At 37.2% G+C, this 12,909-nt stretch overlaps 2 protein-coding genes across 2 annotated transcripts in view; both read left to right on the forward strand.

Moving 5' to 3' along the window:
* The window catches only part of LOC101303083 (probable inactive leucine-rich repeat receptor-like protein kinase At3g03770-like), a 4,632-nt gene extending 1,373 nt beyond the window's left edge, over positions 1-3,259 (forward strand). The window contains exons 2-7 of the mRNA XM_004309695.1: positions 505-638; positions 1,200-1,440; positions 1,795-2,000; positions 2,090-2,142; positions 2,493-2,604; positions 2,850-3,259. Of these exons, the coding sequence (XP_004309743.1) occupies positions 505-638; positions 1,200-1,440; positions 1,795-2,000; positions 2,090-2,142; positions 2,493-2,604; positions 2,850-3,122 (1,019 nt within the window). The 3' untranslated portion in view covers positions 3,123-3,259. The remainder of the gene's footprint in view (positions 1-504; positions 639-1,199; positions 1,441-1,794; positions 2,001-2,089; positions 2,143-2,492; positions 2,605-2,849) is intronic.
* Positions 3,260-3,413: 154 nt separating this feature from the next.
* Positions 3,414-4,955, forward strand: LOC101302033 (LOB domain-containing protein 20-like). The gene is made up of 2 exons (XM_004309692.1): positions 3,414-4,296; positions 4,374-4,955. The coding sequence occupies exons 1-2, from the start codon at positions 3,892-3,894 to the stop codon at positions 4,686-4,688; spliced, it is 720 nt and encodes a 239-aa protein (XP_004309740.1). The 5' UTR covers positions 3,414-3,891; the 3' UTR covers positions 4,689-4,955.
* The last annotated feature ends 7,954 nt before the right edge of the window (positions 4,956-12,909 follow it).

Here is a 12,909-nt window from a genome sequence, read left to right on the forward strand (position 1 = left end):
CGCTCTATATATATATATATATATATATATTTGATTAAACTTTGCAGAAGTGATCTATGCAATAGATTCTACAAAATGAACGGTGGAGATGTGGAAAGATGACCGAAAAGTGTGTTAAATAAGGAACTTCACACTTTAATTTAAGAGTGAAGCTTTGCTCTGGATAGGAACTGATATACATACATACACACACACACACAGTCACACCAGACACAAGTAGGCTAAATTATTTCATTCCAATTCAATTTATTCTTCAAAATTTGATACCTTTTGTTTAAGGCAGCCTTCTTTTCCAAAACATGAATCTCTTCGCTTAGTCATATTTGATAGTATGGCTGTACATTGAAGTTGGAAAGGCTCTGATAGTAGGAATATAAACTTAATGATATGGGTGAGACTGAATATATAAAAATCCGTCACCTTCTTCCGAGTTATTTATATTTGAGAACTTATATGCCTCGGAGATTGAAAATTTGGTTAATGCTATTTTGCTTTGACCTGAAGGATATATATCGCAAACAATGAAGCTGGGAGCTCTTGGTCTACCAAGCTATCGAACGTTTTCGTTGGATGAACTTGAGGAGGCAACAAACAACTTTGATACATCTACATTCATGGGTGAAGGATCGCATGGACAGGTATATAGTATAAATCTCTGACTTCTGTATCAAAGCAGCATGTCCTGATGAGTTTTTTATGCTGTTAAATGCTATTTTGCCTGATCAATATTTTAGAACTTCACAGAATAAACATTCCTCAAAAACCTCAAAAAACTTTGATGCAACCACTGTCAAATACTGGTCACAATATATAATTTCTTTACAGCTTAAATAAATGACCATCCCTGTCCCCTGTGCTATTTTTCTTATTCTACGTATAAATTTAGTCAGATGCAGATTTTCATATCTAGAAAAGATTAATGACTTTGAATGAGAAAAATTAATTAGTTTTATCATTTATTTCCTTCTATTGAAGAGATAATTTTTTTTACAAGTTACGATTTTTATTTTAGCTTTTCATCGTATAAGATCGTCTTACTCATGGAGTCATTGGAGTGTATCTGGAAAGCATCCTTTCTTGCGTGTTGGACTACCAGAACTATCTTTAGATTTCTACTATAGAAAAAGTAAAATAGATTATTTAAACATGTGAGTAGTAGCCTTATTAGAGTATAACTCCTGATTTCGTTCCAACCGCAGATGTACAGAGGGCAGTTAAAGGATGGTTCTTTTGTTGCCATCAGATGCTTAAAACTGAAAACAAGTCACAGCAGTCAACATTTCATGCACCATATAGAGCACATTTTGAAACTAAGGCATCGTAATTTGGTCAGTGCTCTAGGACACTGCTTGGAGTGTTACTTGGATGATTATAGTGTCAGCAGAATATTTCTTGTTTTCGAATATGTACCAAATGGCACACTAAGAAGCTGGATCTCTGGTAATTCATGAAATCTTTAACTTATATTATCAGGATAAAGGATAGAAGTGATTACCTGTAATAACTACCTCATTCATTTAAGATTTTATTTTCTGTTTTCCTTTTTTGTTTTTTCCCTAAAGAAATCTCATTTTATACGTCTTCCTCGTTATAATCTTGTTTGTCTCTAGTGATAATTTATTTGAATAGGAAATTGGACAAACTCTAAAGCTTGCTCAGATAACGAATGGTTGACATCTCTCTTTTATGTTTTTACGCAGCAGGGGACACTAACACCACTTGTCTGATCCATACTGAAACTTTTCCTATCTGTTTTGTTGAAGTTATATATTTCTGTCATATTTTACTATGTAGAGGGACATCACAGACGATCACTTACTTGGACTCAACGCATCTCAGCTGCAATAGGCATAGCAAACGGCATTCAGTTTTTGCAGACAGGGATCATCCCTGGTGTATATTCAAATAAACTTAAAATAACAGATATTTTATTGGATCAGAATCTTGTTGCAAAGATTAGCAGTTATAACCTTCCGCTCCTGGAAGTAAATATTGAGCAGGTAAGTAGAAAGTTGTACTGCATTGGGTTGTCAATTCAATTTGTTGAAAATCATTTGGAACTGGATTTCAGTCCTCTTCATCTTTGCAGGTTGGTCAAGGAGTTTCTTCAGGTGGATCCACAAGTTCTCACGTTGTTGCAAGGTCTGAAATGGAAATTTTAAATTGCTCAAGTTACATGCAGAACTACTTTAATACACTAGTGCACTTGAAACCTATATAAAACTTTAGTTTCTCTGTTAGGCAGGCAATCATCAGTGTATTCATATGCACTATGTCTGGAGGTATAATCATGTTTCCACTATAGTTGAACCTTATTACTTTTGATGATACTAATGTTGAGATTTTGTTACCTCTTGCCGTTCAGGGAGAGCTCTTGACCCGCATCTAGTTTCTTCAGAAATTCATTTCCCCATACATGACTTTATATTAAATATTTTACATGTATGTGGTTATATGCAGTATTTTAATCACGATAATTTGTTTCTTATTAGGATGAAACATGATGATGCGACTGTTGTTCACGATTTTGGAGTAATATTGCTGGAAATGATCAAGGGGAGACCAGTCAAGTGCACGACTCAAGTGGGAGTTTTGAAAGATCAGGTAAAAGCACTCTGTTTCATTCTTATAGTTTCTTCAGAAACTCATTTCCCCTTTTGTGAAACAGAATAAATATTTATACCTGACACCCTGGCTGTTGTACAAAAAAAAAAAAAACCAAATCTCAGTTCTTGATGTTTGGGGTCAGAAATCCAACCATAATATGGAACACCAAAACAGGGTCGTGTTGTGTATATTTTCGAATCAAGACTAACTCCCGTCTTTTTTACATTTTTAACTTCATGCAGCTACAAGTGGTTATTGCAGCTGATGACGCAGCTCGAAGAAGCATGGTTGATCCAGGAGTTAAGCAGACATGCTTGGATCAATCATTGAAGACAATGATGGAAATTTGTGTCAGGTGTCTGCATAACGAGCCAGCAGATAGACCTTCTTTCGATGATGTTCTGTGGAACTTGCAGTATGCTGCTCAGGTTCAGGATGCATGGCAGCAGGGAGAATGCCTGAGCAGTGATGGGTCTCCAGTTTCACCTTCACAATCTCCACGCCTCACCTTTTAGTATGTATCAAGTTACAGGTCCCATTATCATGTTTCTGGTAATCATATATATGCACCTCACTTATTTAGCTCCTTGTGGAACTGATTAACATATACCTCTAATTTTTAAAAGTATAATTCGGGTATCGTTTGGCCACTAAACTTTCTCCTAATCTTTTGACTACCTTCATAAATTGTAGAGGGATTGAACAAAACAGAAGAAGAAGAAACTAGAAGACATGTATTGAACAGGGGAGTTACCTACATTGCACAAAGAGATGGGTTCACCTCACTCAAGGAGTGTGAGTGTGAGTGTGAGCCATTGCTAGGCCATGCACTTTGAGTCCCACACGCAACGGGCAATACAAATCTTGTGCCCTTTCCATCAACACAACACAACACAACCAACCTTGTGCAAGTTCCATCCATACATGACTCATTATTATATATACTCTGCTCAAAACTAACACCAACTAGTACACTAGTTAATTACAACAAAATAATTTATATATCGCTCTCATGCTGTCAGGAGCCATGCCCTTGACACGTGCAGTTGACACCATGAATTGCACCCACTCCTCTTCACCCATTTCATCACTCCCCCAACTTCACCAACCATAACGTCTCTTCCTCTCTGCGTTGCCAACGGTTTCACGAGACTAGTGTGCACTTCTTTCCCTCCAGTAAAATGCTACGGTTACATATGTATCCTCTATATATTAGGGACCAAACACCAGGCTCCATCTCTATAGCTGCTAGACATACTCTTGTTCCTAGCAAGCTAGCTAGCAATGGCTGATCAGCCACAAGGGAATCATCGTGGCACTTCTGGAAGCTGCCTTCGAAAGGCCACGTCTGCTGGCACTGGAAAACAACAACAGCGAACAGAGCTAGATCATTATCATCATAAAACCTGTAGTACTGTGGCTTCAGCTCCGTGTGGGGCATGCAAGTTTTTGAGAAGGAAGTGTATTAATGATTGCATCTTTGCTCCCCATTTTGGTTCAGACCAGGGAGCCGCGCGGTTTGCTGCAGTACACAAGGTGTTTGGCGCAAGTAATGTCTCAAAGCTTCTGCTGCACTTACCTTTGAACCGCAGGCATGATGCTGTCGTTACTGTATCCTACGAGGCTCAAGCTCGCCTCTCTGACCCGGTTTATGGTTGTGTATCCACCATACTTGCTTTACAACAGCAGGTTAACTTAGAACATTATAAATTAATTACACCAACATGATCTGATCGATAATATTATTGACACTGCTTAAGTTTCAGGTTGCATCTTTACAAACCGAGCTTGCAATGGTGCAAACTCAGCTGATAAACAGTAGATTTGCATTTGCAAATGCCATTCAAAGCTCGCAGCAGCAACAGCAAAACATGGCATTGCTGCAGCCTGCCTGCTCCAATAATTCATCTGCTTCGACTAACCTGATCAACATGAGTAGCTTCACCTCCAATATTCATGACCTCGCAGCAGAGACAGCACCATGCTCCCACATCTTGAAGCCTCTTCTGCTCTCAAGACCTACACAAGATGAAGAAGAAGATGAGCACCAAAGTCAAGTGCCCCACCATTTTCGCTACTGATCGATATAGATAATGTTCACAAAATAGAATTCGCTTCCGTCTTTCATTGAAATTTATACAAACTCTCTCTGATCTCTCTTTCTCTCTCTCTACCCCTCCTGGATGCCGATACACACTGGAGCTAAATAACAAATGTGCCAAGTCTATGAATGCAAGCTAGAAATATAAAGTAACCGAGAAATGCCGACTAGTATAAACTTCTTCTAATGCTTCTATTTTTTTTTTCCTCCTCTTTTTTGGAAACTAAATGTTGATTGCATCAAAACAATAGCCATAACTCATGGTAAAGTCTACTTGAACTTACAAGGGTCGGGCAAGAAAAACCGGAGAAACCTAGAAGCTAAAGCAAACTACAACTAGATGATAGGAGTTCACATTTAAGAGAGCCGCCACAAAAATTGCAAGAACTTCATCCCCTTCGACAAAATTTTATAAGGCCTCAGTTGCCAATCACGCAATTGTGGCACAAGCTATCCTACAAACATCATAAAGAAGTTAAGAAGTTTGTACAACAATGCATAGGCTTACCAATAGAAAACTAAACAATTAAAGAGAGTTGTCTTCCCCTTCCCTTTCGGGTTAGGGTTAGCACTCTCCCCATTCTCATTCAAACTCCCCATGAGATTCTTCCTACGTGATTACTTCCTAGTTGCATCCTCAAGGAGAGCTTTCTTTTCCCCATACGGTAGCTTGTTCTTGCTTCCAAGTGTCTGACCTCTCTTCCTCTTCTTTTCAAGCTCAGACAGTGCCTCAACTTCCAAAAGTGTGAGTTCTAAACTTTCAGGCTCAGTTTAAGTTTCTCTTCCCTCAATCGTAGTTTCTTCTAAGAGATGATTGAGACAATATCATTTTCCTCGTCCATACCCCAACGTTGGCCGCTGAGATTGGCCAGTAAAACGAAGATAGTTTTGCTGGAATAGTATCTTACTACAATCTAGGAATCTGTATCAGGTAAGTGAACCAATGAAATCTCCTAAATGAATTACATATGGAATCTCCTAAATGAATCACAATTATGATACATGATACTTTCCTACACTCCCCCTCAAGTTGGAGAGTGAAGATCTCGAACTCCGAACTTGTGAATCATAGGGATGAAATCTTTCTTTCCCAATGATTTGATAAGAACATCGGCCAACTGATTTCCAGAATTGACAAACTTAGTAACAACTGACCCATCTTGAATCTTATCTCTGATGAAGTGACAATCCATCTCAATGTGTTTGGTTCTATCATGAAAAACAGGATTGGCAGCAATATGCAAAGCTGCTCTATTGTCACAAGAAAATTTTTAACCAAGTTAACTCACAACAAGCTCTTGTCATTGCTCGATATTCTGCTTCAACTGAAGAAAGTGAGAGCGTCTTTTGTCTCTTTGACCTCCAAAAAATTAGTGAACAACCAAAGAAGACACAATAACCCGGAGATCTGATCTCCGAGTCATGGGACAACCAACCCAATCTGAATCACAATAAGCACCAAGTCTGAAATCATTTTGGGAAGAGAAAAACAAACCTTGACCTGGATTGCTTTTGAGATAATAGGCAACTCGTAAAGTTGCTTCCATATTAGGTTTGCGAGGCTCATGCATGAACCTGCTCAACACATGCACATAGTAGGTTATATCAGGCCTTGAGATGGTGAGATAGATCAACCTACCAACCAATCTTCTATAACGTGCAACATCCTTAAGAAGGTCTCCTTTACTTGATAATTTCAAGCCACGCTCCATAAGAGTATCAACAAGTGCTGCTCCCAATAAACCTACATCATTGATAATCTCCGATGCATACTTTCGTTGAGAAATATAGATTCCGTTTTTGGAACGAGAAACCTCTATGCCAAGAAAATACTTTAAATCACCAAGATCCGTAATACGAAATCGGCTATTCAGAAACTTCTTTAAAGCAGAAATAGCAACTGGATCATTACCGGTGATTAATATATCATCAACATATATCAATAAAGCAGTGAATGACTTCCCCTGTTTTCTGCCTTAGATTGAACATAACCAGCTGAACGAATAGCATCAGAAAACTTTGCAAACCATTGCCGAGAGGCTTGCTTCAAGCCACATAAGGATTTGTTAAGGCGACAAACCATGTTCTCCCCCTGTCGCCAAAGACCAAGAGGAGGAGACATGCATAAAAATTTCATCATTAAGATCACCATGTAAAAAGGCATTATTCACATCCAACTGATGAATAGACCAATTTTGAGCATCAACCAGACAATAAGCAACGAACATAAATAATCTTGGCAGTAGGTGAGAAAGTATCATGATAACCAATGCTTTCCATTTGAGTGAATCCCTTGGCAACCAAACACACTTTGTACCTTTCAATTGTATCATCTGATCCATACTTGATCTTGTAAACCCACCGATAACCAATAGGAGTTTTTCCGGCCGGTAAAAGAGTGATAGTCCAAGTATTATTATCCTCCAATGCCTACAATTCAGAACGCATCGCTTCTTGCCATTCTGGATGAGGAGTATCTTTAGCATATGTGCGTGCATGGTTCACTGGCCTGTGAAATCTGTGCAATAAAGGAGCGATGCAATGGGTACCTTCCATTTTGACAGTACCTGGAGACGGAGAAGATGACGAGTTTGGGCCAATGATATGTGAGCAGACATAATCCTTGAGGTGAACTAAAGGTTGAGTGGCACGAGCAGAATGACGGAGAGGTTAAGGTTGTGCCACGAGTGGATCGGGCAAGGGTATGGATGGTTCAGGCGAAGGTGGAGAGGCCGGTGATGATGAGACTGGCAGTGGATCTATTTGTGGATTTGGAAGGAGCTGAGGTGGCGCCGGAAGTGATGTGGCCGGGAAAGGTGAGGTCGGGATGGCAACGCGGCTAGGAGACGAGGTCATCGCAGGTGGTTTTGACAGGAATTGGTGAGGTTCGGAGGCAGATGTAGAGGCGAACTGGATCGTGACGCCACTTGCGGCGGTGGAAGGTGAGATGGGTCGGGAGAATTGGCGAAACTGGAATCGGGATTGGAACCAGTCCTTGGTTAGACTGGTGGAACGACGACTCGCCGGACAAGACTGGGTGGTGGACGCGGTTCCGAATCAGGAAGAGACGACGGTGCCTACTCATTTATTGGTTGACTCGATTGAATAGATGAAGGATGGGTTTGACTTGACTAGATTTGGGAGATAGAGGGTGAGATAGTTGGGCTAGTGATGTGGGCTAGAGGAAGAATTTGACCAGAATTGGGCTTGTGTACAACAGTGATAAGGGAAGATATTCTCATGAAGGCTTTCTGACCAATAGGATAACCGATGAAGATGCACATGACTGCTGTCGGGGCAAACTTATATGTGACCTTGACATTTGTAACATATGCCAAACAACCAAAAACACGAAGGTGATGAAAAGGAGGAGGTCAAGAATAAAGACGCTCAAAAATTGTTTCAAAAGAGAGAAGTGGAGTGGGTAAACGATTAATAATATGAACAGCAGTGAGGACATATTCTCCTTAAAATTTTGGAGGAACATTGGCTTGAAATTTAAAAGCGCATGCAACTTAGAGGATATGGCGATGCTTGCGTTCTACTACCCCCTTTAGTTGGGGCGTATAAACGCAGGAATGCTGAAAAAGAACTCCATTGTCTTCGAAATTTTTTCGAAGGGAAAGGGACTCAGCCCCATTATCACTGCGAAAGATTTTTATTTGAGATGAAAATTGAGTAGATGCAAAGGCAAAAAATTGTTACATCAAAGACTGAGTTTCTCATTTATGTTGCATCAAAAAAACCCAAGTAAAATGAGAATAATCATCCACGATTGTAAGAAAATAACGTGCACCAGAGAGAACAGGGACCCCAAATGTCACAATGAATGAGATAAAAAGGTTTAACAAATGAGATAGAACTAGTACCAAAAGAGAGATGACTTTGTTTTGCCAATGGACAAATATCGAAAGCATGATTGGAATCAAAAGGAATAGAAATATCCAAAAAATGCTTAGCGATATAATCTAGAGGACGAGATGAAACGTGACCCAGACGACGATGCCTCAGATTGGAAGACGATGTTGTGAGGTGACAAGAAGGTTAAATGGTTGATGTCTGATGTGGTTTAGGCTTGGTTTTCTCCGTAGTTAACGCCACTAGATAGTAGAGACCGTTGCATTCCTTACCCAAACTAATCGTCTTCCTCGAAACCAGATCCTGCAAAATACACCAATATGGAGAAAAAGTCATTGAACAATCCAATCCCTTTGTGAGCCGACTAACTTTGAAATTTGGAATATATAACACATTATCAAGATAATAATGTGAATTTAACGGTACTGATCTAGTAAAAGATATTTGAGCTTTCTTTCCACTCGACAGCAACACAGGAGGCAAGGAATGATTTTTCTTGCTATGAGTTAGCATACTTGATGATGAGATGATATGATCTGTTGCGCCATTATCGAGAATCCAGTGCTGAGATGATACTTGTTGGGATTTGAAGAAGAGGCTATGATGGTGCCATTGACAATACCAAGCTGATTCTTGGGATTCAAGCAGATGTTAGGCTAATTGCCTTTTCGAAAGATAATACTATTGCTCATGATGAATGATAATAGGATGATGATTTGCACCAGAAAATAGAGTGCAAAACAAAGAGACAGGATTCGATTGATTCTTGCTCTGATACCATAAAACGAAGATAGTTTTGCTGGAATAGTCTATCATTCATTTATGCTGCAATATATATAGATTACAAGGGAGAGATCTTAGCTAACAAGAAATCTTACTACAATCTAGGAATCTGTACAAGATAAGTGACCCTATGAAATCTCCTAATTGAATTACATATGGAATCTCCTAAATGAATCACAATTATGATACACGATACTTTCCTACAGCTAGAACAATAGCAGTCTTCGATTGTGCAAGCAGCTCTTTGATAACAACATGGTGTTTTGCCTTCATGCCAATGTGATCACGAGGCAGTGTTGCAGTAATATTAGGGTTTAGTGTACAAAACACCATGTTGTACCATGGCATATTCAAATTGGCTTGGAGTGCAGTAGGAACTAGGAACACGAATTTCGATTATCCCCGAAGATGAAGATGTTGGAACTGAATTGACATAATCACCATCTGCTAACATTAGAACCAATTCATATTGAACATTGATTAATCAACAAGAAGCTTAAGTATTTAAGTATTTAACTCAGTTTCAGATAAGTAATCCGAGTTGTATGTCATTTGGATTACATAGAGGTTCATTGCATTAATTTAACTTGAATTGCATCGAATTAGTATTGTGATAGGATCATGTGATTCATGTCTTTATAGTTGTTAACATTGAGTTCAATAAGGATTCAGTTTATGGGTTTGAATCCAGATTTTGATCATTATAAGTAGGAGGCTAAATGTGTTAGATCATAACAACATGATATATAATATGCATAGTGATAGAGATACAAAACATATATGCTTTATGAATAAGAATATATATATATATATATATATATATATATATTTATACCTATGGAGTCCATCGTCTTCTTGCAAGGATTCAAAAAAGCAAAGTCTTCTGCTCTCTATTTCTCAATGGGGCGAGATTACTTAATGAACATGTAGTATTGCTAGGTGACAGAATCCACCCATTAAAGAGAATATGTCACTTACCATATGCATCTCCTTAGTGGTTGAGTCCCTTTATTCCATACCCTTTAAAACATATATTAGCCTCTTGACCCGCACGTACGTGCGTGTCAATTTGCTCTTCATTTTTTCTTTATTTTTTTCTTTTCTTTTTTTATTTACTGGTTTAGAGAAATTTTAAATACAGACCTCTAATATCTTAATACACACCCCTATTATTTTATATTTCACATCAGATTTTATAGGTATGTTTAATCACAAAAACATCCATCAATTATTAGGGGAAAAAAAGAAAAAAAAGAACTTCATCGTTCCTAAAACCTAACTCATCTCCACTTTTACTATGCATCGAAAGAAAAGAAATAAAAACCTGAATTTCGACTACTCACGTAATCACATGTACTATTTACCGATTCATTTGATTTTATTTTTTTATCAACTTTAGTTTTTATCTTGCAGACTAAAAACTAGTTTTTATGCTATTGTACTTTTACTAGTTTCTTAACTTTGAAAAAATTATGTATGTTCAATATTTTTTTTCTTCAAATTCTAATCGATTAATGTCATATTGGAGATTTGGAGTTCGAATATAATATTACTCTTTTGAATATAAATTGAAAAATATCAAGAAAAAATTTCTAACCCGATCAAAAAAATCTAACAGAAAATAAAAGAGAATACGTAAAGAAAAGTTGTGAAATAGTAAATATATAATAATTATATTAAATAACAGATTATTATTAGTTTTAGATATTGAGAATATTTTAGGCAATTTAAGATGTGTATTTAGTACAATATTGAAATGAAAAACTAGATGGGTAGTGTATTAAGTAAGGGGTATGTATTAAGAGATTAAATGTATGTATTTAAAATTTCTCACTGGCTTAACTAATCACTCACATCTCTCCCACTGTTTTCTCCCTAAAAAAAGGATTGAAATTTAAAAACAAAAAAAAAAACTGACAGTTGAGTTGTTCATTCAACCCATGGTTTTCTTAAATTCTTAAATTTGAATTTTTAATCAATCAAGGGCATTATAGGTAGTTCAAAAATTTAACCATTCCTAAACTCCTTCTACCTTTATTAATACTAGCCTCTTGCTGATGAAGATCGGCGACAAGAGATGCAAATCTGCTAGGGTTTGGGAATGGGCTTGGGTCTTTGGGCCTGGATCTATACCCGAATCCCCATAAATTCATGTTTTGAATTGGGTTCTAGGGCCTGATTTCAAGCTGACTATGGCTTAAGTCGTAGTATTTAGATAGCTTGGCAGACTGAGCAAGCTAGCTGCAGCTAGATGGATTCATGAAGCTTGGAGTACCGCAATTGAGCGTCTTGGCTCCGATTTTTATATTTCTTTAGTATCTTGTTTTGTATCTAGTTTAATCCTATGCTAAGCTCACTTGAATAAGCGAGCTAATTGTCTAATGTAATGGTGTTTTAATAATGTCATTCTGGTCTAAGCTTTATCAATGAAATATTTTACCTTTAAAAAATTATTAGCCTCTTTGGCCTGCACTTCGCACATTCCAATTTGCTCTTTTTAGTTTATTTATTTTTTTTAGAAAGAAAGGAACAATAGCAAAAAAATTATTTTAAATTGAGACATTTTATATTAATTTTGTTGAAACATTTTCTTTTACCACCATTGCAGTTATAATAGTAGTTAGTGTTGCAGATTTACTGTGCATGAATCTAGGACTCTCAGCTCTAATTGCTCCACGTTTGTTTTCTTTTTCTTTTCCTTTTTTATGTTTTCTGATTTTATAATTATCAAATTACCACTAAAATTCTTAGATATTAATTAACAATGTTTTATAATGTAATAATCAAAGGGTAATTCAGGTAGTTCAAAAATTTAACCGTTGACAAAGTCAAAAAAACTTTCTGGCTTTATTAATAGTAGATAGATAGATGATATATTTTGTTAGGCTCATAATCTATAACATTAATCATAATATCATAGTTACCGATTTACTGCATATATGGTCATTTGTTTCATTTACAAGATATCACATAATTATTGTGTAAACTTTATTATTAGATGATATGTCCAATAAAGTTCTTACATTCTCCCACTTTGACAATCATATTGAAAGAATGAATGAATTTTAAAACTTTTAATTAGTGCGGAATCAGTTTAACCATTAAATTACTAACTGAACATAAATTTCATTTTAAAGTTCCCATGATCTTGGCTTATTGTGATATGTATATAAACATAGCATATATGAGGAAGAACAAAGAGGTATGTTTTACTCACCCTTGGAGCGTGATTTCAATCCGATCCAAGTGAACCACCAAAGCTCTTCTCCTTGATCTCTCCTTGTGTGTGTTTCCTCCACCTTGAAACACCTTGATTAAGAACTCCTTGTGCTAGTAAGCTCTTTCTTGATGTATTAACTAGAGCCACAAAATATAATGTGACCTCTAAGGATCTTCACGAAGTAAATCAAGAGATGAAGAAGATGAAAGGAATGAAAGAAGTATGCAAGTATTCTTTCTTCCTTTGTTACCAACTCATGAAATGGAGAGAGAGAGAGAGAGAGAGAGAGAGAGAGAGAGAGAGAGAGAGAGAGAGAGAGAGAGAGAGAGAGAGAGAGTAG

The sequence above is a fragment of the Fragaria vesca genome, unplaced genomic scaffold (genome assembly GCF_000184155.1).
Source record: "Fragaria vesca subsp. vesca unplaced genomic scaffold, FraVesHawaii_1.0 scf0513033, whole genome shotgun sequence".
NCBI classification, from domain to species: domain Eukaryota; kingdom Viridiplantae; phylum Streptophyta; class Magnoliopsida; order Rosales; family Rosaceae; genus Fragaria; species Fragaria vesca.